At 39.4% G+C, this 27,242-nt stretch overlaps 1 protein-coding gene across 1 annotated transcript; it reads left to right on the top strand.

Moving 5' to 3' along the window:
• Window positions 1–26,342, top strand: SDC1 (syndecan 1). Its single transcript, XM_026675565.2, has 5 exons — window positions 1–318; window positions 20,613–20,700; window positions 22,059–22,585; window positions 22,972–23,110; window positions 24,283–26,342. The coding sequence occupies exons 1-5, from the start codon at window positions 256–258 to the stop codon at window positions 24,447–24,449; spliced, it is 984 nt and encodes a 327-aa protein (XP_026531350.1). The 5' UTR covers window positions 1–255; the 3' UTR covers window positions 24,450–26,342.
• The last annotated feature ends 900 nt before the right edge of the window (window positions 26,343–27,242 follow it).

Below are 27,242 nucleotides of genomic sequence, written 5' to 3'. Positions count from 1 at the left end.
GGCGGGCTTGGGCGGGGCGGCCTGCTGGTGGGTGGGACCCCCGCCAGTAGGTGAAGGTTAGACTCTTGCCTTTGATTTATATGAGAAGAAGGCAAGAGTTTTAGCCTCGCTTTCTCCCCAAAGCGCCCCCCCTCTTTTTTTTTTTTTTTTGTTGTTGTTGCAGCGAAGCGAAGGAGGCGGAGGCGAAGAAGAAGCCAAGGGTTGGCTTGCACCGGGGTTCCTTTTGCAACGCGGCTGCTTTCACGAACGGCTAGAATGAGGGTCAGCGCGATAGCGGGGCTGAGCGCCTTGGTCTTTTGCTTCCAAGCCGTCTTCGCGGTGAGTAGCAAAACCAACCCTCGCTGGGGCGGGCGGTCTGAGAAAAGAAGGTTCTCGCGTCCTGGAGGAGCCCGGCTTGCACGTGGCCGGCCAGCTCCGAGAAGGGAGCCTGGAGAGGAGGAGAAGGAGGAGAAGAAAGACGCGTCTTTCTTTCCCCTCTTTGAAACGGGCGTGGGGGGGAACCCAGCCAGGTTGAGCTTGGGGCTCTAACGCCTTTCAGTAGAAGCGGCGCAGGGAGTGTGGAGGGGAGAGAAGCCCTTTCCAAGCCCCCCCCACTTCCCCGCGTCTTCTTTCTTCTCCCTCCCTCCTCGCCCTTGCTGGCAAAGCGGTCCTCGTTTAATGTTTTGGGGACACCACCACTCAGGGGAAGCGGTTTCTGCCCCTTCCTCGTTCTTTTCTTCGTCTTCTTTCTGGCCCCCCTCCGGCTCTTTGCTGCTCGTATCGTCCTTCCCCCCAATTCCTCAACAGGTTCTGAAGGACTTAAAAGCTGGGGGTTGAGAGTCTATTGTGTGAGCCCCGGGAATGTAGCCGGCTGTATTTATTGGCTGCCCCCGAAAGCTTTAATTCAAACCAGACCAGGGGGAGAGAGCCTCATAACCTGACTGGAATTCTTCTCTCCTCAAAGCCTCTCTCTCCCTGTTGTAACTAACCGGATATTTGCCTACTTCGGCGCGGCGGTGCGCCTTTTCTGCTGGCTGCTTTTTTTCCCCTTTTTCTTTTTAACTCTTCCCGGCAAGTTATAACTCGAGTTTTAAGGATGTGGCGCGCCTGGCTCCCGGTGCCTCGGTGGCCCTGCCCTCCTTCCCGGGACCTCGCTAATCTCTGCTGTGGTGCTCTGTGCCAAATCCATTCGTAATGGTGCCAGTTTAAAAAAAAAAAAAACTAAACACACACACACACACACACAACCCTCTTGTGGGTAGGCTAACCTGAAAACTGCCGGTAGGGTCGGTGACTCTTCTTTCAAACGTTAGGAAATGTTGGTGTGGGAGGAGGGATTTCCCCCGTAAGACATGGGAGCATCATAAGTGCCTGCAAAGTACTGCTTTCAGTTGAGTGCGGGAGTGGTGGGGGTGAGAAAAGTGATTTCTAGAAATCAATTTAATATCGGGAGAGGATCTAGGTCTCATTTCATTACAGGACCTTCCCTGAGTCATTTATGAGTTGTAGCTTGGTCGTCTATCATGTGGGTGTAATGAGTTGCAAATGAGCAGTCATGAGAACTAACCAGAGCAGATTAGGAAGGTTAGGTAATGAGTTGAGTTACCTCTGATATTATCTCAAGTAAAGCAATATGTCTTTTTTTCCCCTCTCCAATGCATTTATTTTTATTAAACATAGAAAGAGCAAAAATTTAAGTGTGTATATAAACAGTGTGTTGTCTGGGTACAATTAATTTGAGCAATCATGATAATGTTCATAATATTAGTATTAATTATATAATAGTAATGTTACGGTCACAGACCAGCAAAAGAGCATTAAAACAGTAATAGTAAAAAATTAATAAAAATTCTCTGAAATATTGAGCTATCTGAAGTACTCTTCAAATCATATAAAGCTTTCACAAGTAAAGCTTTGGAATCATGAGAATAGGATGGAAAGAGACTACCAAATATACGGATCCTAAAACAAAATCTGAATAAAACACGTTGCTGTTTATCAGGTCCAAATAACTAGCATTTATAAATGCCTGAAACAGCGAAACTGTTCAACACCCAGCCTTGAAGGCAGAAAACACCTAAGTCTTCTGATACATTTTTAGCCTGCTTTTTTTTTTTGCTTGTGTAGCAAGAATCTTTTGTCTTTTTTTAAGCAGAAGTAGAGTTTGCTTTCTTCTCCAAGGCTGTTTAATGGAGTTCAGCTACAGCTGTTAAAATAACAGTGGGAAACTAGAATGCAGTGCTGAAGTTTCTGAAAATCACCTTTCCTCCCAATGACCTCATAATTCAGTGTAATGATTAACTTGACCCCAAGAAGTCTTATAGCAATGAGGACATTTCTATATTGGTGTGATTCAATGGATGAAATACTATATCATGTAATTATATTTTGTTTATGTGATTAATAGAAAATAGGACTGCATCTAGATACCTGTAGACAAGCTCACCTCGTTCTGCTCTGTTTGTTTCTCAGGGCTGGGACAGAGGTTTTTTTTTTTGTTGTTGTTGTTGTAATGCCTCCCTATTGCTAACAAGAGACTACCAAATTACACAAATTTAAAATCAGAAAAGAGATTTTGTACTTCACCTAGACTCTCTTGGCTGTGGAATTCAATAAAGGTGGATGTTCCCTAGCAAATGGAATGTGCTATGTTAGTATAATTTATGTATATATTTATATAATTTAATATAATTTATTACTTTAATAAAAGTAAATGTGTTATTTATAAAAACTATCAAACCACTCCATGGAGTTGCAACTTTAAAAGCTAATATTGGTCTACTTTGCGCTAGAGAACATTCAGTATTTTAAAGCTGTCATCTGAATTCTTTTTCTGCCCTGAACCACCAGATGTCGCCACTGAACAAACTATGTATAGTTTATCTAACTCCTACTACCAGACTCAGCAGTAACAAATTGCTTAAATAATTTAATTACTCTTATTTGGGTCTAATAGCTCATCATAACTTCCATTATAGTATGAATCTCTCTTGTCAAAGGATTAATTGGCTACAAACAATACTACAGTCTGCAACTGACTCTTCTTTCTAAGTCTATGGAAGGGCCGCCTAATCCATTTAGTACTGTACTGGTGCTTTAACTCAGAAAGTAGCCCAACCTATCTGGTTCTGTATGGAGCTCTACCCATCTTGTTATTGATTGTTGGCTGTTATTCAAACTGTAACCTTGCAGTTCCATTATTAACCAGGGGAAAAGCAAATAGTACAGACTATTTTTTTAAAAAAAGTAAAAATGGGATTTAGATGGAATATATATGGGAGGAAGTTGGGTAGTCACAATTGGTGTGGGGGCTTTTGAGGCACTTAAATATGCCTTTCACTTTTTTGCTTCTCAACATTTACAGGCAAGAAAGGGGTGGGTAAAAGAAAGTGGGGCCAAGAAATAATGGTGGTCCTTTATGAATAGATTGTTGGAGCTGATTCTTCCAGGTAGAGGATGTGTAGTAGTAGAAGAAGAGATTGTTCACTCATGTATGTGAATTGATAATATACACCTTAAAACTGTTAAGGTAAAAAGAACAACCACAATACTTATTGTAACTTCTAAGCATCGCATCGGTAGTAGACAGCTGAGGGATAGGTGAATAAATTAAAGATGATCTCAGTTTTCCCCCCCAAGTTACTGTGATTAGAGAAACTAATCAATCCTCAATGTAATTATAAAGGTAACCTAAAGAAACATATTAATAATTCAGCCTGTTGGATTTCTAGTAAACTAGTAACTATAAGTGTTTTTTTAACAAATACAAATTTCAAAATAATTTCATGTGTTAGTTACTTAAAACACTTGACTGCTTTTAAAGCCTCCTTGATAACCTGTCCAGTTTCATCTGTGGTAAGATTGTGTACTCTTTTATCAAGGAAAAGTGTGTGTTCTGTGGCAAATTTGGATTAAAAAGCTGCTTAAGGATTTATGCTGAAAATAGGTATTTTTTTGGCTTTGCAACTGGAGGGAGGGTTAATTGTACAAGTAACTGAATGACTTAAATATTGCTGAACCAGTTGTTAATTAGTACAGACTTTAGTTGACAAATAAATGTGTTACATTTATTTATATAGGTAAGGAAATACTGTGATCAAATTCATGACTTGTCTTAAAACAGAATTAAGTACAATGGAACAGAATTCTGGACTTTGATCTGACACTATGATTTTGAACTTTGTATAATTTCTCTGTTAGGCTACTTAAGCAATGCAGTATATTACTTTAAAAGCTGCCAGTCTGTTTCATATCTTTCTGTTTGAGGCTGTTCATTTAACATTGAAAAAGTAAAGGCAGTGTCAGAGATTTTAAAAAGACCATAGAGACATTGTTCTGTAAGTACTTTGAAAACTATGTGATAACTGCCCGATATTAGCATGGCTTGGTTGAAAACAAATCTTGCAGACTAATCTTACTTTGGATAAGAAAAGTTTTCTGAAGGTTTGTCTCAAGTTATCTGAAGGTTGCACCATTACACTGGACTAATTTTTAGTTGGAGAGACTTTTCACTGTCCATCCAGGCAGCTTCCTCAGTCAAAGCAAGTTAGGCAGAGAATTGTTGGGATGTACCAACTCCTGCCACACACAGTTGAATCATTGCAACTGTAGGCTCTGTGGAGGAAACCCCTGAGGTTGGTGTTGGCAGGAGTTGGTACATTCCAATAACACACTGCCTAACTGTCTTGCTCTGACTGATGAAGCTGCCTGGATGGACAGCGAAATGTCTCTCAAACTAAAAATTAGTCCAGTTGCAATTATTCAAATTTCAGACAACCTTCTGTTAATTCTAACTGCATGATTGAGAATCTTCATCAAGTTATTTAGCAGGTTCTGGGAATGCTGTAAATGTAATTATGTCTTGATTTCCAGAAACCAATTGAGACAGTATTCCATAATATTCTAATTGGAAAGCTGCTTACATGTGGGCTGGTTAGCACAATAACTTAAGTGGATGTACAATGCACCTGAACATAATATTCAAATAATGCAACTCAGTTGTAGGGCCTGTACTCTTCCCATTTTCATTAATTATTATCATAGTTACTTAGTTGGAATTGTTTGATCCCACAGAAAATTATAACTTTCTGAGAATGTCAGTGTTATTTTTGTGATTGTACTGCACAGCAGGAACCTATCGCGTCTTGCAACTTAGAGGTTCAGCTAGGAAGGAAAACTAGAGATTTCTAGTGGTTTTTGAGTAGCGTTATGTGCAGTACCTGATCAATCAAGTATTACTAGAAAATTCCAGTAGAAAAGCATTGCCAGGAATTGCAATGATTTGCTGTCATCAAATCTCAACTATGTTAAGCAGGAGGGCCTTCACACAGAATCATTTTGTATACTAATTACATGCTTTTCTGGGCAAGCAGGCCATTTGGCCTGTCATTCATACTAGAGTAGTCACCACAGGTGCAAACTATTGAAATGTCCTTGAAGGCCACTTGGAAGCTTAGAGCTCCTGCAGAATGAAGTGGCCTGAGAAGTTACAAGCATGGCATAGTATGCAGTTAATTGAAGGGCTATCTGTGTCCCATAACATCTGCTTGTGCTGTGCAATTCGGACAGAATTGTCATTTGTCGGGGCTCAAGAAGCTCATCTTCGCTGTCCCTATTCTAACTCCATGGAATTGCATTCCCCCTGAGATTTGCATGGTCTCCACCTAGGCTCATTTTTAAAAGGCCTTATATCCTGATTCATCTTCCGGCTCTTGGGCCAGTATGGGTCCTTAGCAGTGCTCTTTGCCATTGTGATTTTTTTAGGTCACTTATACTTGTTTATGAATTGCTGCTTTATTTTCTTTATCAGTTCTGAATCTTGTATGTATGCTCCAGAGTCATCCAGAAGTATTAGATCTTATAAATCAATTGACTTAAATTAACAGATTCATATTGACCCTACTAACCTGGCCTTGCCCCCCCACCCAGGCCTTGGAATGGATGGGGTATTGGACCCTTGTCAGAAGCACCTTTTCTAACATGGTGCATTATTTAATTCTTTCCAAGTCTTCATTTGTTTCCTTTGTTGGGCGTTGCTTAATCTGTTTGTCATGTTATACCCCAATTACTGTCATTATGCAGTCAGGCAGACTTACAGATTTGATTGATAAACAGCTGTTCACGTAGGTAAAATTTCATCTGTAACTCTCAGGAAATATTTTAGTGAACTTCTGGAAGAAATATAAAACATAGTTATATCCTTCTTAGTTTATTATTAGACTGTTAGCAAATTAATCCTTTAGCAATGCAAGGGAGACTGTAGAATTATAAGTTGCGTTTCCCAATTTGATGTGTTTTAAGGATGTTAAGCTACAGTTCCCATTATAACTATAAGAAAGGCGAAGGAGGAGGGGGCAACTGAGAATGGGTGACTAAAGTATGAATGATAAATACTACTTAAGTATTGGAATCCTTTTAATGGACCAGTCCCTCTCTCTCGGCCTTAGGAAGTAGGCAAGAGCAAAGCACTTCCAAATATTGCCACAAAAACTCTAGCATTAGTTCAGGCAATCGCCAAGATTCAAAAACTGACTTGACGGCGCACATATACACAGGCTAATATAAATGCTGCCTGCTCAGAACCTGTGGACTAGAAACTTACATTTATAAATATGTGGACTGGAAACATATTTATACTTACAGAGAAATTGTTCTCTATTTTGCCATAATATGTAATTTTCCGTGATAACATAGAAATTGAGGTAGAACATGTATCACATTCAGTGTTATAGGAATGCTGAAAAATGTAAAGTATATTTGAAATATAATTTTAAAAAAGCATACTAGCTCTAGTCATCAGAGTAATGTTTCCTTCTTCATAGACTCTAAAATGATGACTGGTTAATAGTTGATATCTTAGTTGGCAAAGGTCAATACAGGGACAGGGGAAAAAAAGGCATAGGAAAAAATTTTGAGGAAGAAAACCTCCATGAAGTAGATATAAATTGTAGAACTGTATTGGCTTTGCTTACAGTAAATGACAAAAAGGGGAAATCTGAGCAGGAACAGAACAGTTAATTATGAGGATGGAAACATTAAAGAATTAAACATGATGCCAAATATAGATGAAGGCAGGAAGCAAAAGTATTCTCATTTTAGATGGCAAAATTTTATATGAAGCCAGACGCTCCTGCATCTGAACGCAAATCCTGAGATGCAAGGAATGGTAGTGCTATGGTAGCAGTAGTAACTTTTATACATTAATATCCATTGTTAATCTGCAGTTAGATTCACAGTCTAAGTCTAATAGAAACTTAATTCAAATCTTATCCTATCCAAGGAGTTAAGTATTATTAAGGTGGCATCTAAGACTATAGCCAGTTCCAATCAGGGTACTCTTTTAGGGTGGTGAGGTATAATAAATTCAGTTGTTTCTAGATAATGGAGGAAATCCTTTGTTGTTATTATTCAGAGTCTTATACCAGAGCTAGCAATGTTAGCATTGCTGGCTGCATATGAAAGCAAGCATTACTATCAGTAGTTTCAAGTGAGCAAAGTTAACAGTTGGAGGAAAGAAAGTATCAATGTAGAACTTTATAATATCACGATGTTCTTTGTATATGATGTTTATTTGGAGTTTTTAAAAAGGTGTAGTTTCTTTAATAACAACAGCACTTAGACTTATATACCACTTTGCAGAACTTTACAGCCCTCTCTAAGCGGTTTAGAGAGTCAACATAAGGGAGAACTTTAGGCTTTTAGAGTAATGAAGGATAGCAGTGCCAAGAAGTTCTAGTGATGGAATGTTAGCTTTATATGTGTGTAAAAATTAGCCAGTGACTAATGCTAACAGATTAAATAATTTGATAACACCACTTTCCCCTAAGAGTCAGTTCCATGATTCAAGCTGTGGAATTGCTTGGCATTCTGGCATCACCTGGTCTAGTTTGGCACAATATCAGGCTAGGTTGGTACTGGGTGACTTAAGTATTGGCTGGCAGGCAGTACAGTACTATTTCTTTTGTGGCCTACCGAAATTTGAAACCTAGGCGTCTTCCATGCCTATCTAAGAAACCCTTGAGTTAATTGAGGCGTTTAACAGTTCAGTACAAGATGACAAGCTGATGAAAGACCTGTATAATAAATTTATTTATTAGTAGATGGAATGACTACGAAGACCTGTTTGTTGCATTTTACATCTGTCCTTGATGTGTTCTTCACACATACATGTAATCTTCTTTTGAGTCATATGCTAATTGACAATATCTTTTTCTGGAGAAGGAGGTAAATGGTAACCCATACTTGTTTTATTTAGGAATATTATTAAAGAAGGGAAACCACATTATTTCTTGTCCGCTATCTGAGCTTCAGTTGCTGGTCACAATAATTATTTTTCCACCTGTAAATGGACACTTTAAATGGACCCCAATTCTAATTATTTTTGTGAAAAGCTGCTTTATGGCATAGGGAAATCCTCTTTTTAAATAGACTTCACGTAGGTGCTTTGTATCTTTGTAATCTTGTTGCTTAATTCCAGACACTTTCAGATGGACAAAACTGCTTGATCAGCTGTCATGAAGGTCATTTTAATTATATTGCCATAAAAATTGGATTGTGCAGGCAGATTGAAGTTCAACTAGCTTCACCTGTGTTCCTTACTTAGTAAATGATATAGGCAGATCCTTACATGTATGCTTGGAGCTGGCTTTCCTCTCTGTGAAGAATGAAATATTAATATTGAAGTCTTTACATGATTGAGGTCTTTATGTGACAGTGGATACACTGGGCTGTACATTGCTACAAGCCAAAGTCGAGTATACGTTCCTTACATTTCCAGCCAGTTCAAAGAGAGAAAACTCATTTCATGAAGTAAATGAGTTCCTTTCTTGCTTTCCCCCCTTCCCGTGTGCTCCTTCAGTTTCAAATGCTAAATGGTAATTTTGATTAAAATCTAGACATGTGGAAATAGCATTTGTGAAGGAAATTAATGATTGGAAGGAGAAAATAGAAATAACTGCCTGATATTCAAGAGTTACCTGTTCAGTTTTTAAATGGCAGCCTCATAATTATTCCAGGAGGAAGACCATTGGCATGTATTGTATTGTAACTGAAGCAAGAAGAATGGTTAATAGCAATAACACGTAGACATATACAGCTTTACAGCCCTCTCTAAGCTTTTTTACAGAGTCAGCCTATTGCCCCCAACAATCTGGGTCCTCATTTTACCTACCTCAGAAGGATGGAAGGCTGAGTCAACCTTGGTGAGATTCGATCTGCCAAATTGCAGACAGCTGGCTGTCAGCAGAAGTAGCTTGCAGTACTGCACTCTAACCACTGCACCACCGAAGCACTTAGGTTAACTTAGAAAAGTCACATGAACTATTGTTTGAGCAAACAATATTACAAAGTGACTGTGTGTGGGCGATACCACACATTAACAGCTATAATTTATGCTTGCCTGATTAAACAAGTTGTGAAAAATAGGGCATTTTATACAGGTGCTACATGAGAAATTGGCACTATTGGCACTACGTAAGCCACAAAGGAATATGTTTCTGCTGATTTCCTTGCTATATTCTGGCATTTGATTTAAGGTGCAAACCAATTGTATTACATGTAGCCCTCAGCTTAACTAGGACTGGCCTTCCTGGCCTTCTCCTTTTCATCCCTAAAGAAGTTTGTTTACTAGATTGAAAAGCGTGTTTATTGTTGATTGTACAACTCTTGATCACTAATACAGTTTCTCCTTTCTTCACAATAAGTATTCATATGTCTTGTTCAATAAATGTTACTCAATAAACATTGTGTTATTATCCCTTGACGATATCTACCAAGTCTAGATGATGTGTGGTTGGCATCCAATTTGGGTTCATAACTGTAGCGCTGACTGTAGATTAGGGGAATGCTAAGAATCAGTCTTACATTTCAGCATTGTAAATTCGCTGCTTGTATAGATAACCTGAATGCTAATCCTTTAAAGACCAATGTCTAACATGCCTTGGGGGTATGATAATTAGTGAGGAGACTTGGGTCTGTCTTCAACAGCCCCCTGTGGCCCTACAGGTCATTTCCTGTGGCCCACAATAGTATTTAGGAGAGAGAAAGTCCAGTGGCACAGACAATCCCTTGAGATCCTCCAAGCTAGTGTTGTGGGCTTCAGGAGATGCCTCAGAGAGCCTTTTATTTGATATTCCTGATATAAAATCAAATATTGATGTCCTGGTTAGTGAAAAATTGCTGGAGGTAAAAAAAAAATAGCTTTGGGTTTTTTTTAATGACATGCTGTGATCGTTTTCTTTGGTTTTGGTTTTCAGTGGAATCAGTCTTCATATGGTGCTCACAACAATTTAACTTTGAGACCTCTGAATTAATACTTCTACCAAGAAACCACTAGTTTATAATTGACAAGGCACATGATAATATATTATTCTGTGGGTAGTTGCTGATTTGCTGTGTGAAAGAGCTTCTGTTCTACCCAGCCTCCAGTTTAATTGAAACAATGCCAGTCAGGCATTCAGTATGGTTTTCTGTTGAATTAATAGTAATTCTAAAGAATTTTTTTTGTTTAAAGATAGCCTATAACTATTGGAATAAAAAGTATAGGGTTTTTTAAAAAAAGATGTGAGTCTTATTTTAAAGAAAGAGTAAGTTTGTTCTCTGTTAATTACTATTCCCTTTATATGTTTTCTAATTAGTGCAAAACATGCAATATACACTTAAATAATAAAAAAGCTTTCATTTTTAATGTTAGAGATGGTTAAGACAAGAGGAATTAGGAATTTCAGACATGACCACAACAAAAGGCTAAATTCAACATTGAGGCAATTGAAACAGCGGATAATGTAATAATGGAAGAGGAAAACTGGAAGTAAATAAAATATTTTAAATGTGCTGCTAAACATTGGTTAGTAAATTTCCAAATTAACCACAAATAATACAGGTAGTCCTCAACTTGCAGCCACTTGCTTAGTGACCATTCAAAGTTATAACAGCACTGAAAAAAGTGACTTACGACCATTTTTCACAGGTGGTTGGACTAAAGGACCTCTTAGCTTTCTTCCAGCCCTTTGATACTAGGATTCTATTGTGCTGTAAGAGTGGAAGAGAATATTATTTTATATTGTACGTTTCTGCAATGCTTCATTCTGCTGAAATGGAAGGAAGAATGAGAAGTGTAGCATACCCTGATGGTGGTGACCTGGGTTTTTTTCCCAGGCATTGAGTAGAGGTGATAGAGGAGCCTATCTCAGGGATCCCCAAACTTGGCAACTTTAAGATTTGTGGACTTCAACTTCCAGAATTCTCCAGCCGGCCGGAGAATTCTGGGAGTTGGTCCACAAGTCTTAAAGTTGCCAAGTTTGGAGACCTCTGGCCTAACTGATGAATGATGGCCTAACTATTGAATGATTTCAGACTATCCCAGATTGCGTCTTGTTTCTACCATTGTTTTTATTCTGTTGGAATTGTACTTTATTGAGTTTTATCCTGTGTTAGTCCCCAGAATTTCAATTTTTGAATTGGGTGGCCAAATATATATTAACAGTGTGTAGGGGAGTTCCATAGCTTTTTTAAAAAAAATCCTGTAATAAATATCAACTGCAGGCATTGTTGCACATTGGCTGGATTTACACATGCTGTATTTGTATAATGGTATAGTTAATATCAAATTATGGTTTATTCATCAATTTTATATACTGTTAGTTTTAACCAGTTCTCATTGGCTTATAATCACAAAGTCAACATAATAAGAGAACAGTAACTTTGTAAAATTACAGTTTTTGACTTATAACCATTTGCTTAGCGGCTATTTGAGGTAACAACAGGGCTGCAAAAAATTGACTGTCAAGCCAGTTGTGACACAATTGTCACAACCTCCCTACGATGACGTGGTAGTGCTTGGCAGTTGACTTGCAGTTGTGGCATCCTCTGGATACATGATCATCATTTGTGACTTTCCCAGCTGGCTTCCCACAAGCAGAGACAATGGGAAAAAGCTGGATTGAATGACTGTAGCCAAAAAAAAAAAAAAAAAAAGACATAAAACCAGATGCAAAGATGTGATGACTTATTTGATCACAATGCTAAATGACAAATTTTCCATTCCCAATTATGGTCAAAAGTCAAGGGCTACCTTTACGATACACAAAATAAAGAGGAGGGAATCATGATATTGTGCAACTGCCTAAGCTGTCAGACTCTAAATCTCTGTAAAGGAGGTTTGTGGCCAAACTCTTCCTGAACAATGTCTTTGTGCACGCAACCCAAACCCTCCAGGTCTTTGTCCTGCAATGTTTGTGTGTGTGTGTGTGTGTGTGTCCACACCTCTCATCTTATGACAAGTACCTCCAGCTTCTCCAGGTGGTACGAAAGCTCAGAAGACTGTTCCACCTGAAGGAGACACTCCTGAAAAAGTACCCTGCTAATAAGCTCTGGAGAGCTTTACGATGAAAGCGTTTTTGAGTTGCACTTGGAAGCCTCTTGACAGTTGATGCAGTACGCACAACTTGTGTTTATGTGGCTGCAACGGATCTCATTTACCTGACCAACTGAGTTGATATTTCTCACCATCAACTTTACATTTCCAGGGGTAAGTTAGATTTTGAGAAAGGCACAACATAATTTTAATGCAGAATGAGGTTTATTCCTCTGTTTATTCTTGGCATACACCCTCGAAAAGCCATTGAAGACACGGATGAGATCAGAATTGCTTTTGCAGATGGCAGTCCCCTATGACTTTATCAATAATCCTTGTGAAATCGGCTGGCTTTAATTGCAAACCTTGACAGTGACTCGTGGAAACGGCCGGAAGAGTTCTAGGCACCGCTGTCTGTGCCAAAGCAAGAAGCTGGCTAGACTGCTCAAGGTCTTGCAGCTCAGCCACCTTGAGCTCAAATTAGTGACATCAGAAGATAACCTTCATGGCTCAGTACCCTTGCAGAGCTGAAAAGATCCCTAATTCGTTGTGATACCCAAGGCGCATTGGCATCCCCTTTTGCGAGGCCAGCACAGAAAGAGGTCTGTGTGCTCTCTGGATACAAATGAAACTCTGTGATCAGCTGCCAATTCTGTCTGCAGGGCCCTTGACAGAAAATGGATATGCACTTTGGGCATAATGCTTGCAATTCTTTTCCAGGCGTGGATAGCTAAAACAAACCATTGGTTATGCTCATTTATTATTCATTTAAAACATTTATATAGTTGCCCATATTATGCCCAATTCTGGGCAGCTCCCAATCAAGAATTGAAATAACATAAAAACCATATCAAAGCCAATTCTTCCTCATCCTAAAAGCCTCCAGGCACCTGACCAGCAATGCCACTGAATCACCTGTCCACTGGAGAAATATAACTGGCTATTACCAGCATACCAAATCCCATGCTGATGGATGGCATCCCCCACCCCAAATCCTCCAAAGGTCATTTACAAGTACAACCAATGCCATTTCAGAACTGCGTCCCTGTGTGAAACCAGACTTAAAAAGTCCCAGCTTCATCCAGGACTCTTGTAGTTGTGGGCCAACCACCTAAGTGTATGCAATAGTGATAGTCATGTTCTTTGCTTTTGCTTTATCAAATGTAGGAATAATGTCCTACCTTTCAGGATAGAGAAATATGCTTATTAGAGGATTGCAGAACATTTATATACAGAAACAGAATGGAGTTCTGAATGTCTCTAAGGTTATTATTATTGGGTTTATGCTAGCCCTCTGCTTGAACTAATAGGTAAAATGCAGGATAATTTGATGAGGCGGATTATTAATGCCTTTTTATTAGCATGTGCATTGATTTGGGTCCAGATGCTATGTACCTTGATATCAAAATGTGGAGGTAACAGAATTGAACAATGGAGAATGGGAATTAAAGTTTGTAATCTGTCAAGGGCCAGGAAGAAGAGGAATCCTGTTAGCATTTGGATAGGGAGTTAGGGGACAAGTGAGAGGAAATAATGGTGAATTATTTGTCATATGATTCTGTACTTTGGTTTTATATACAGTGATAGTCCAAGTAGTGACCTTGCCAAGAAACTGGAGTTGATAGAATATATACTATGTATTTGGTGTCAGACTGTACAAAAATAGACCTTTTAAATACTGTACTGTGTAAAAAAAAAAACATTTTCAGGGCCTATCCCATACTGTCCAAGTCTTCTGCCATCAGAATGCTGTTGTGCAGGGGGAATTTTAGAAATAAATCTGCGATCAGATATGGCTAAGTACTTTCTGCCACACCGTTTTGAAGGACATGTTCCTCATAATGTATTTTCTGCTGAAATGCTAAACTGCAATTTTATGGCCATGTTTACACTTATTTGGTAAGCTCAGAGGGAAAGAAGGGAACGTGCAGTCCTGCTCAATTTGTACTTCAGGTGAGACAATATGTATTGTTTTAGTCAATAGGCTACAACTGGTGTTTAAGAGAAGGTGGGAAGTCTTCAAATATGAAGGACATGTGCATATGGCCGTTCAGCCCGAGTTTTGTGTGAACCAAACTCTTGAAACTGTTAACATTGTTATAGTAAGTTCTCTGTGGCATCTCTGAAACGTTATCTCTGACTTCAATGGGAGGGGCAACTGTTCTTCTTAGAACTCAGGAGCCCTTAGACGTATTCCTGTAGGCCATGATTATATAAGTTTCAGAACAATTATTAGCTTTCTCATATGAAAGGGAAAAGCTTGCATTTCTAATTTTATGGTGTATTGGTGCAGCCAGTCTTGTCAGCTCAGCAATGGTCAGTATTACTCAATAGCTCTGCTTTCTAGCACAATTCAAGTAACCTACATGTTTGTCGTTCATTTTATGTTAACAGTTTGAATCAAATCATGTTTTTAACAACCTGTGACAATTCAATGAAATATTATTTTAAAATGTCCTTTCCTTTTTTCTAAGGCAGAATTCCTTTCTTGTAGATTGGGGAGTTCCTGTTGCTTCTAGCTTAATCAGTGTGCCTTCCTGTATAAAATAGCTGAAAATGTCATGGGAAGGCCTTGACTCCAATATGATGGTGTTGTCTGATTACTATAATCTGTCTCTTAATAAGACATTTATCATAATACCTCCCATTTACAATCCCTATCAAGGATCCAGCCTTGCTTTGATATGGCTGAAAGAGGGAATCCTACCTCACACGATGATTCAACATGGAAATCCTATCATGTCTGTCTCCTCCAAGGACAGCTTTCTGTCTGACTAGACCCATGCCAAAAGATGTGGGTGTTTGAAACAGAATAAGGAGAGTTACCACAGGGAGTCTACAAAAACACACACAACGGAAATGAAAAAGCTGGAATAGAAAGCCAAGTGTTAAAGACACTTGCTTTTTTTTCCAGATCCAACTCGTTCTAAGTCTTCTATCATACTAGAGGCAGTGCTGCCTTGACTCAGATGTGGTATTCAGCAGGTTCTGACCAGTTCTGGAGAACCGGTAGTGGAAATTTTGAGTAGTTCAGAGAACCGGCAAATACCGCCTCTGACTGGAGATTTTACAGTATCCTTCCCCTGCCACGCCCACCAAGCCACACCCACAGAACCGGTAGTAAAAAAATTGAATCCCACCACTGCCTTGACTATACCTGTTCCTCATCCATATATGTTCCTCTCAAACACTAGTCCATTAACTATTTAAAATGTTAGCCATATCCTTAATGGGGATCACAGTATATATAGACTAGACTGGACTATCTAGACTAACACGAAGTCAGCGTTTTGGGTGAGTGGAATGTAACACCTCACCCTTTGACACTGAGAGATTTTGAATGATAAGGACATGCCATGTGAGCTCTTAAAAAAATAGCTGCTGGGAGATAGAGGGGCAGGCAGTTGATTTAAGACTATGTGATTGTAAGTTAATGTAGCCAGTCTCAAAATACCAATTTGCCAGGTGGTTTCCTACGCGATGCTGTATTTGCCTTTGAGAGGGATGGGGAGGTAGACAATTTCCCAAACAAAGCATGATGTGGTCACTCGACATTTTGATTTTTGAAGCGTGCCTCTTGGAGCCAGAGCAATTCAGGGAAACAATGACAGTGCCACAAGTCGTCTACTTAGCAGCATGGGAATTTCCCACAGAATTTTGTTTTAATTTAATGAATATTTTGAAAGTCAGCAGGAATAGGGGGCCTGGCAATTGCCCAGGGGGGTGTCTGTGGGCACACTGGGGCTCACAGACGGCACACTGTTATCCTGGTGAAGACATTCAGGTTAGAGTCCCAACAGGCAAGAGTTCATGCCTGTTTACTTACAGGCAAGCGACTACTTGACTGTATATATAAAATCCAATTAAAGAACTGTGGAATTTTTTTAAAACTAATCAGTTGGGAAGAATGTTTGAAATACAATTGGCAGTGGTTGAATGAATTATTAGTGCAGCTCATTAAGATTTTGCATTCAGGTAATTAGAATGCAGAACTTCCTGCCTCATTGAGCCGAAGTAATAAAACTTTTGCAGAATTTAAATACCCTTTTCTTTCTTTGGATTTCACAATTAAGACAAATGAAACTAAAGCGAGCTGACAGGAGTTGATGATGTACATCCAGCCATCTTAATTGGAGCTCAGAAAAAGGAAAAAAAAACTGACCTCCTTGTTATTCTTGCCTATGCTGCCAGGTGACAGGTTTATACTTGAATTGAGCAGAACATATTCTTCTCTTGCAATAATGGAATCTCCGCCAGCCAAAGACACCTTGCAAAGCCTCAAACCTTCCCACCCTTCCCCCTGCCCCACAGGCTAAAGCCGAGCGTTGCCTCCACCTCTCAGGCGCTGGTTCCTTCTTCACTGATTCCTCCTTCGCCCACTTGCAGGAATGGGTGAGCCCTGAATTGAGTACTGGTTGTCTCTGCCAACTGTAGGTGTGCCATTCTTCTTGAGGTGCGTGCATCGTTCGTTTCCTAAAATGGAGCAGATCAGACATTTTGGTTCCTTCTCTACCGTAGTCTTTGATGGAATGAATGGCCCGAAATATGTATTGAGTATCTGATTTCCTGCCTGAGAAATTGAAGATAGGTACCTGTGGCTTTTGGTTTACTCTGTTTAACATAGTTGGCAAAAAATAGCAGCCTATTATATTTCTGTTTCAGATATTCCTGGGAAGTTGCCCTTCCCACATAAGTGATTATGAACTGGAAAGGAAGAATAGAATTTACTGTATTTTTACCCCTCATTTGAATGCAACATGAGAAGAAAGGTGCTGGAGTCACTTGACCTCTTTTTAATTATTTGCTTCTCTAGGATTTTTGTGTGTACCAAGATGGGGTCGCGTTAACAGGATAAATACAGTTAAGCTAACATTTCTGTGGAGTCATTCTTACAATTAGGCCTCATATCAATTTGTCTTATAACCGAGTTTGAGGCTAAATATGGGAAACTTACAGTTTGAAATCTAATAGCTAATATGTGTGTGAGCAACCGACACTAAAATGTCTTGGCATGCAATAAAATCCAGTCTTTAAGAGCCAAGGGTTGAAAAATAACTTGTAGATTGTTGAAATTTAGGACCTGCTCTTTTATAATCAATAGCGTTGCCTTTTTTACCTACGTTGAAATTGCTTGGCGAAATAAAGTTACAAGCATGTCTGGCTACTTATGAGAAGATAGGTAAGCTGACTTTCTCTACCCAGAGGTCTCCCCTCGAGCTGTTTTCCATACTTCAGCTGGGTGCTACTTTTAACTAACTGCACACCTGTGTAGGACAAGCTTGTACAAGAAAAGATTCTGAATATACTTTGCACTGTGTGGATAGTAAAATTAAAACCGAATATTGTGTTTGCAGTTTCTTACTTTTAGTTAGGAGAGGGGCCGTTCAAAAGTAAATGGTTTCCTGTGCATTTTGTGCTGGGATTGGAATTGGTGGCACTCCAAATAATTCATTCAGATCTGCTTTTTTTTTCAAAGCTTCATTCTGTAGGTTTGTTTCTTGGATGAAAGAAAAAAAAACATGTCAATGCGTGATACATTGCCTAAAAATTAATCTACTGGCTTCATTTAAAAGATGTAAATCTGATTAGTGACCATATCAGGTGGGGAAAGTCTGCTGTTGAATAAAACCACTGATAGGAGATACCGTGTTTCTCATATAATAAGGCCAGGTCTTATTTTTTTTTTGAGTCCCGAAAAAATGTATAGGCCGTCTTTTCGGGGTGACTTAATTCCCCCCCTTGCATCTTTGGACAGGCGGGAGGTGACGGCTTGGATGTTGACCTCGGCGTTGGTGAGGCACTTAGTATTGGGGTCAACGCAGGCAGCACCATATCCGGTGTGCAACAAAAGTACTTCCTAACAGCAAGTCCCCCCTATCCCCCATTTTGCATGTTTTAATATAGGCCTTAATTTGGGGGAAGGGCTTAATTTCATTTCATGCCTATAAAACATGCTGGGACTTCCTATTGGGGGAGGCCGTATTGTTGGAGAAACAGGGTAGTTAGTTTTCCAGTTTTCCTATAGTTGAGAGTGGTATGATTTATAGCAGTGTTTCTCAACTGTGACAACTTTAAGACGTCTGGACTTCAACTCCCAGGATTCCCCAGTCAACCATGGAGGCCAGGCTAGTACCAGTATCCTCTATCTTCTGTGCCAAAGATGAATCTTTCAATCTTCCATTCAGTGTTCATAGCCAACCATGGTTTTACCCGTTCCTTGTATGCCTCTCTGTCAGAGTCACTACTACTGTTATTGTCCCATTAATTTTTACATATTTTACTTTAATCTTTTAATAGTGGGCAGACTATCAAGTACTGGAAGACTGCTATCATATCACCCCTAGACCTTCTCTTTGTTAGACTAGACCAGGGGTGACAAACTCAGGTCCTCCCGGTAGTGTCATGTGACATATTGGGACTTTCCCCCCATTTGCTAAACCAGGCATGGTCATGGCCAGCATATGACGCATCCAGCCCGCGGGCCAGGAGTTTGACCGCCCTGGACTAGACATACCTAATTCCCTCAATGGTTCATCCTGTAGTCCAGCCTTTTGTCATCTTCAGTGCTGTTCTCTGCACTCTTTCTGGGGTGTTTTCTGCACAGATAGCTTAGTGCAGAAAGCGCAAACGTACTACTAGGAACACTTGCACTCCATTCCATCTCCAACTTTTCTTCCTTAATGGCAAGTAGGTAAATTATTAATGGCTTACTTGATTTCTCTGTGGAGGAAAGAAATTATTAATCCTGCTGTTCCTTTCCAAGTGGAAAAACAATTTCAGTGACCTGCTGACATAACTAAAAGCAGAATGGAAATATACAATCAAGCAATATAGATAAGATGGCTCTGCACATGTGTTCCTCTGAAGAGCATTGTATGGAGAGGCCCAAAGGGAATATATAAAGCTAGCCAAAGTTGTGTTTATTTTTATTTATTAAATTTTTATGCCACCCATTTCCTCAAAAGATGACTTTGGCCAATGTGGGTTGCATTGTGGCTGTTATCTCAAGTTATTTGGGCATACCAGTTCATAAGCATTGATTCCTTCAGAGAGATCTGGGGGTATAAAATACTTTTGGTATAAAATACATGAGTGGAAGATATAATGGGGATTAGGCTTAATATTCTCAGTATGAGAGGAGCAAAAATATTGGGTATGTTAAAGTATGTTACTTTATTTGTAGGAATGTAATATTAAAGAACTTCAAATGGCTCTTTAGATTAGATTAGATTAGATTAGATTAGAGCCTTTAGCAACTTTTAAGACTTGTGGACTTTATCTCCCAGAATCCCACAACTTGCAGTGGCTTATGTTTCTCCAAGGTGTTTTCATTCTTCCTAACATTTTCTTCTTATGATCTTATGAAGGTGGTTCACCTCAGTGGGGATTTTAAGAGAGATGCTGGTCATTTTATGAGGACTTTATTGTAATGACGCTGTTCCAGTATGGACGAACTGGACTATATGGTTTTTAAGGCTCTGTGGCTTTATGTTTCATCTACAGTTGGGCTAATGCTGTTAAAAAAGTTCATCACACAAACATTTGAGGAAATAGAACACTGGCAAAAGTTTGCATGATATTTAATGGTAGCAGTATAGGAACAGCTTTCTGTGGGTTATCCCAGGGCCCTGTTGGAAGAGCCCATCTTCATCATAATTTAAGATCCATCAATGTGTAGAAGGGCTAATTGCTTAGATCCCTCCTCCAGAAACAAACCCATGAAAATTAATGCTGCAATGGTTAAAAGTGTGAGAACCAGTCATAGCTCACTTTTTTCAGTGCTGTTGTAACTTGAAATGGTCACTAAACCAATGTTTCTAAGTCAAGGACTAACTGTAGATATATCATCGAAAATCAAGTGTAAAGAAGTCTGTGCTATAGAATTTCTGCAAGTAGGATAATTTTAATTATTCTTCACTGTGGCCATGGATTAACTTTTCACTTTATAGCCTATAGCATGCAAAGTGAAGTTTGAATGGCTTGAGCCAAGTGTAGAGTTGATTTTTTGAAAAGGTTGGAATCATCATAGTATGGCCTTTGACTTATTTTCTTCTCCAAGCATTTATATTAGGTGCATTCACAATACAGGCAAGAACAATAGGCTCTCTTTCCAGAAAAAATACAGATGTGCTATGGGTCCATGCAAGCACCATGAGAGGGGCAATATAAAATCTTGCATCCTAGCAAGCGTCATGATCAGCTTTTAATCAGTATGAATTAATTAAATCTGCTCAGTTAGCTAAATATATCCTAATATATATATTGATTTTCTATTCTAAAGCAACCAATGGACATCAGTGTACCCCCTGAAGACCAGGATTCATCTGGAGATGATGATGATTCATTTTCTGGTTTATCATCGGGTGCAGGTATGCTTAGTTCTCTTATTGTAAATAAAGCTCTTGCTTAAGTGTGTTAACATAGGGAATTAACATTTGTTGCCATGAGAGCAATAATGATTACTGCTTCAGAAAATTTGGAAAGGGGATTAAATAGATTCACACGGAATAAGGCTTCCAGTTGCTGAATTTCCCTATGGTTGTATGCTACCTTATAATATAAATCAGAGTTGTACAACCTGAAGACACATTTGCTCCGGACTCATAATAAAGTATGCATCGCCTAGAAATCCCCATAGACCGCTCTCTAGCTGCATTTTTAAAATGTGATATAAAGGAAGGCTATTAAATAGAAGGTTGAAGAAAAAATATATAAGAACTATAATTTAAGTGCTATATGAAATCAGATTGAGGTTGACTACTGCCCACAGCTCAGAAAAGGTGATACACCTTTGTCCTTTTAGAGCAGAGTTCCCTAACTTTTCTGGGTTGGCGGCCTGGAACGGGGGGAGAGGAAAAAGAGGGGATGATTTTTGTGGGAGAGGAAAGTGCGTGTGTGTGTGTGCACAAGGGCCCGCGACATTTGCAGCAATGGCAGCGCGAGTGGGGCCACAAGCACCCATGATGACACGAGCGCAGTTGGGGGCTATGTGCATGCACAGAGGCACTGCACTGGACGGCCCCGGTGGCAATTACTCCATGGCCCAGTAGTGAGTCACGGACTACAGGTTGGGGACCCCTGTTTTAGAGGGCAAGGAGAATTGCATTAAACAAGAGCAAAGGGCTCTGCCCAGGAATGGTCAGATAAGAGGGACATCAGCCTGGGCTGAAAAACTAATTTCAGAAAACATCCCAGACAAGCCCCTCCCTGGTTTGCACAAAGATCAAATGAGGGAAGGGGAAGAGCACATTTCAGATTTGCAAGATTCTACTCCTATAACTGTTAAAGTAAAAGTAGTGCTGAACCTACATGGCATTTGTTTCTTAGTTTGGCCTACCTTGTAGAGTCAATAAATCAAAGGTGGTATTCCTTAAAATGGAACTGCTTAGGAAGGAGTAGTGAAGAAGGACTATCATCCTCATATCCTTTTTGTAAGCCTTTCGGAGGCATCCGGGCAGCCATTGTAACACAAAGGAGTGAGCTAGGTAGGTTTTGCTTAATCTGGCAGGTCTCATTTTAGCAAATGAATGTTGCAAAGGCTTGTAACATCTTAAAATACAGGGGAACCAAAGTGTTTTTGCAGCATTGGTAAGGAACATTATGATGACATCAAGTGGGATTATTATAAATGCAGGGTAGAATTCTTCAGACTATTTGGCCAAGCTTTCTCTTACTGTAGCATTATACTTTACTTTCAAACCCTGATTAAAATTAATTTTTATGTTAGGTTCTTCGATGGAGGATGAAGTGATTGCCTACAAGGTTCCATTACAAGGAAGCACAAATACTTCCCTGATGCCTGAAGTTTCTACCAGCTTGAGAGATAATCAAACAAAGGTTCAAGTAACAGATAGCCCTGCGGAAGATTATTCAAGGGCACCTGTCTCTACGGCAAGCATACCTGGGTTTCCAGATACTGCTCTCCCATCCAAGGAACCACCAGTAACTCTGGAAGAGTTTGACTCGGTTACGGAGCCAGATACAACAAAACCTGCTGTGTTGACAACAAGCGTCCCAATAGCGCATCATGTTTCCACAGCCAGAATTACAACTTCTCATACTGCTAGCACAGTCAAATTCATTGATATTCCTGACCTATCTAATATTGATGAAACACACTCGTTTGGCATTGGCCCAGAAAGTGAGAAAAATTTGAATAGTACCCTACCCACTATAGTGTCGTCTACTGCTCTAATGGATAACTCTCCTCTGCCTGAAAATGAAATCTTCCCAGAATATAGTTCTGGTGATCAGGTAAGAATAAGATAAATTATTGACTGCAGTATGTTGGAATACAAGTGCTTCGGAATACTTTTGCTAGTACTTTTTGTCACTTCTTAGTTATCAGTTACTCCTGATACGTATTCTAATTTAACTGTCCAAGGCAAAGGTCTTCAAACTTGGCAAGTTTAAGACTTGTGGACTTCAACTCCCAGAATTCCTGAGCTAACATGACTGGAGGAGGAATTCTGGGAGTTGAAGTCCACAAGTCTTAAAGCTGTTATGTTTGAAGACCCCTGGTCTAAGATGTAGGCTTTGAAACATGTGACACGATGTTGGGTCCCTTGGGATACATGGGTGTGGGTGGCATATGGGTGCTTTAAAACACAACATAATTTATGCCTCTTTCTTCCAAACAGGGAGATTTTATATTTTCAACACATGAGGAAAATCAAATGAATGCAAAGGACCTTGAAACAGAAAATAGGAGGGCTGATACAGATACAGCCACGGATGCAAAATCTGAAGGATTAATGGACAGGAAAGAAGTACTAGGAGGTAGGCCTGTGTTTGTTTTGAGGTATATTAGGACTATGAAACACTTCAGATTTATTTCCAAAATATATTTGGAGCAGTGCATGGAGATAGATACACATATGCCACTTATCTACAATTCTTTAAAAATCTTTTCCCCCAAGGTCAAGTAGTTGTCCCTATCCCCTCAAACCTGCTACATATCCTGAAGAGAAAACACCATTGTTTTAAAGATCTGTAGATCTAAATTCATGCTCCTGCATGACTGAACAGCCAACACTGTTTTCTGTATATTAATTGTTTTGTATTAATGTCTACGAGGGACATTATTTCTGTCAGAATGTGACAGTTACTGCAGGGCATTAACAACAGAGCTAAAGAGGCTCACAACTAGTTGGTCTTGGTCATGATTTTAAAGCCAAAATCTAGAATCAAATAGTTGAATGGCTCAGATAAATGTGTGTGCAAAAGGAAATCACACACCTTTATGCAACTAGATTATTTCTACAGCTAATTAATTAAAATATAACTCTGATGTTGTGGGTGTCTTTTCCTTCCCTTCCCTGCAATGAAGAGGGAAAATCGTTTCTTCCCACTTCCCATCCATAGTTCTTTATATTGGTACATTTATCCTGCACGTTTCCTCAGAGAAGTCTGAATTTCCTTCATTCCACTGAATTTGTTCCATTGTGCACTATAGTCTCAAAATTTCTTTTAGTGATTACTTCTAAGAATGTATCAAGCATTTTGAAATCATGACATTTTGCATTTGATTTTTCCGATGTTTTTGGGTGGTTAGCACCCTTGAATACTTCAAAAGAGTATTGTCAGTCCAATGTGAACTTTCTCATAACAATATGTTTATACCTTTCCTAATACCTGGAGCATGGCAGATCATGAACCACAGAAGTCAGCTGTGGCAGGGAAACCAGTAGCTGCTGAAGCAAATATTCATATGTTAAGGATCATGAAGATGTGCACAAAAGTCAATTGAAAATACTTTTACCATAAACAGGGGTTGCTTTTGAGGATATGAAAAAAAAACAAAAAACAGCCGGCTGTTTATTGCTTTATCTGTTTGAATCCAGTATACACAATTTCCTTGATGATATCCTTTGGAACTTACAAAAGAGTCGTCTCCCTCACTTTGGTTCTAGCTTGAAAATGTAAATGTTATCCTTTTCTTTTTCCTACAGGAGTCATCGCCGGTGGACTCGTAGGCTTGCTATTTGCTGGATTCCTAGTTGCATTCATGCTCTATAGAATGAAGAAAAAAGATGAAGGAAGTTATTCATTGGATGAGCCAAAGCAATCGAACGGAGGCTATCAAAAACCACACAAGCAAGAAGAATTCTATGCATGAACACACCGGGCGAAAACTAAAGACCGTTTTCTTGTTCCTGGACACCTTGAGTTCTCGCTGCATTTTAAAAAGGGGGAAAACTAAAAGCCATAAGACTGAATCTAAGGCTCTTTCCTCCTTGCCATTGGGAACTATAATTTCTCCAAAGTCAATCGGGATTAATTAAAAACCTTACCTGCTTTCTTGCACAAAAGATTACCTGTAAAGTGGGACCTTCCTATTGTCTGAAGACTCCTAGGGGAAGATAAGGAATCAACTGTATATATATATATATAGTCTTGATGTCTTACGAACGCACCGAGGAATTCGTATGGTACAATATGTGTGTTGTCAGAGATAACGCCCCCAAGCAAAATTGGCCAGCCACATTTTAGAAAATAATCTTTTTAAAGACAACGGTGTGGCTTTCGGCAGTTCTTTTCTCCATTTCAGCCATTAATGCTAAGTCCCTGAATAAATAAGTCAATAGCGTGTGGGAAGTCCACCTGAAAAGTTACAAATCTGACCAGAGAGGTGGAGTTCTCTAACAGAAGTATGATTCCACTAGAGCTCAGTGGGAGAAATGGTGTTATCACCGATGCTTCAAATGCTGAAGCAACACCTAGGGAAGTAGATATTTAAGACGTTCACCCTTTTCCTCTTCTTTTGATCTTACTGCAATATCTCTGCTGCTTGCTGCACATCAACCCCCACCACACTGGTCCTAGCATCGGGACCAGTACTTTTTCTCTACCTCTTCTGCGCTGAGTTTTTTTTTTTGATAATGGCTTCTCAACACTGCCGCCTTGAAACTTCTCTCACACAGTACCTAGAACGCCAGGTGTGCCCTGCAACTTACAGGACAAAGCATGCCAAGGCTAATGAGGATTCCCATTCCTGCCAAAACCCAGGGATTAGAATCCTATTCAATTGGCGTTTGCAGTAGGAATTCAGGGAGCGCACCTTTTTTGGCATGCAGGGCCTAGGGGGATATGTACATGGGTGATGACTTTTATCTCGGTCCAGCCGAGAACATTTAAGAGATTTTGAAGTTCAAAGATCTTCAGAAATTATCCTGCGTAGAAGAGGGAGGTAAGAATGGATTGTGTGCCTTCATCCCGTTTGTGGTGCCCCCAATTTAATGCCGCGGGGTTATTGCTCGGTTTCATATCACTGGGGACCAAATCAATGAATGTTGGCACTTCTGAACCAGTATTTAAATGCGTTCACCATGTTTGGAAAAGACGATGATCTCTCCTAGCAGGCAAATTTCTGTTTAGAATAAAGAAGCGTAGACATATTATTTCCCTAACGCACATGGATATGGATGTGAATAATCTATACCGCAATGTTTTTGTAGAGGTTTTGGGTTTATAAGAAAACACTGGCATCCAATTTAGGCTCTTTGTTTCATCATTTTTTTTGGTTTGCAATATATTTTTCTGCTTCTAGCAAAGTTTAGATAAAAGGATGGGGCTACACTAGTGCACTGTGAGGAAATGTGGAAGGCTAAGCTGGAGTAAATATTTCAGAAGGAGCATAATTGTGAGTTGCTGCCCACTGCACAGTTGGTGCCTTTCTTATCTCTTCCTGCTGGAAAGACCCTTGATGGGTACAAGCTTCAGTGAGTGAAAACAGGCTGCCAGCTTCTTACAGTACCAAGAAACTGGTGAAGTTTTTAAGTGATGTGTCCTTTTTATGTATGGAAAATATGATCATTGACTTTTTCAGACATAGGAAACACTTCTCTTTTTTCAAGCAAAGAATAAAACTCGTGGTTTTTTTTTTAAATGGTCAAGCTTGAAAATAGAATCTTGAAACTAAAAAGTACAATCAGTTGCTGATTTTTTTTTTTGTTTTGTTTTGTATTCCACAACCATACACTTGCAATAAAAAGGCAGTCGGTCAAAATAAGTTTGTCTCATGTCATTTACCTGGAAAATGTTTTTCTACTCATTTTTACTTGATTCTTCCCTCCACATGTTTTGAATTGCAAGGTTATTTGGGAGAGGGTTGGGGGGTGGTGGACTTAGAATACTGTAGGACCTGTATTTGCTTGTTCCTGTTTAGCTTAGTTGACTGTAATGCATCTAAAAATGTGCATGCTTCCATTTAGTGGGAAAAGCAATGGCTTTCTCCTGATCTGTCTCCAGATGGATTGTTTAAGAAACATTTAGAACTATTTGAAAAATGTACATTCCGAGCATTACAAAAACCAAGATAGAATATTGTCCCAACGTTCCTTTTCCAAAAGGTGGTAGAAGCTACCTTGGATGAGAAGTGAAATGTTTTCAAAGGAAAAATAAATAAATAAACCAAGAAAGCTTTCAGTTGTCTTTTGGAACAGTGTCTTTGGGACAACCATGATCTAGATCAGGAGTCTCCAACCTTGGCCACTTTAAGAATTGTGGACTTCAATTCCCAGAATTCCTCAGCTTTGCTAAAGTGGCCAGCGTTGGAGACCCCTGACCTAGATGATGGAGAATCTCCATAGACATAAAGGGTACAATATTGGTCAAAATGAGCACACACATACCCTACTTTAGTCATACTCTGAAATCAGTTGCCTGTTAAAGGCAGACAATTCGCAGAGAATTATTTTTAGTGGGAGGGAAGATGTGAAGGTCTATGAGGTAGACTTACTGGTCAGTTCAAATGTTTTTAAGGGAGGGTATAAACTCTTTTGAGCAGGGATGAAGACCTGTGCAAAAACAGCTGGTCCTCTGCCCTGGGAAAACTTTGCTCTAGGAGCTAGGTAATTACTAACTTTCTAGATGGGGGCTTGTGTGGTGGTGAATAATAAACAAAATTCTT

The sequence above is a fragment of the Notechis scutatus genome, chromosome 1, assembly GCF_049901735.1.
Source record: "Notechis scutatus isolate UNSWTSFEM ecotype Mainland chromosome 1, rNotScu1.2, whole genome shotgun sequence".
In the NCBI taxonomy this organism is placed as follows: Eukaryota; Metazoa; Chordata; class Lepidosauria; order Squamata; family Elapidae; genus Notechis; species Notechis scutatus.
Note: the sequence above shows the minus strand (reverse complement) of the source record. Positions and strands in the feature narration are given on the sequence as shown.

What these genes read in the sequence shown, in the direction of transcription:
- SDC1 (XM_026675565.2), top strand. Translation starts at nt 256, where the DNA reads ATGAGGGTCAGCGCGATAGCGGGGCTGAGCGCCTTGGTCTTTTGCTTC. An exon ending in TGGTTTATCATCGGGTGCAG is followed by an intron (nt 20,701 to 22,058) that starts GTATGCTTAGTT and finishes TTTTTATGTTAG; the next exon opens with GTTCTTCGATGGAGGATGAA. An exon ending in AATATAGTTCTGGTGATCAG is followed by an intron (nt 22,586 to 22,971) that starts GTAAGAATAAGA and finishes TCTTCCAAACAG; the next exon opens with GGAGATTTTATATTTTCAAC.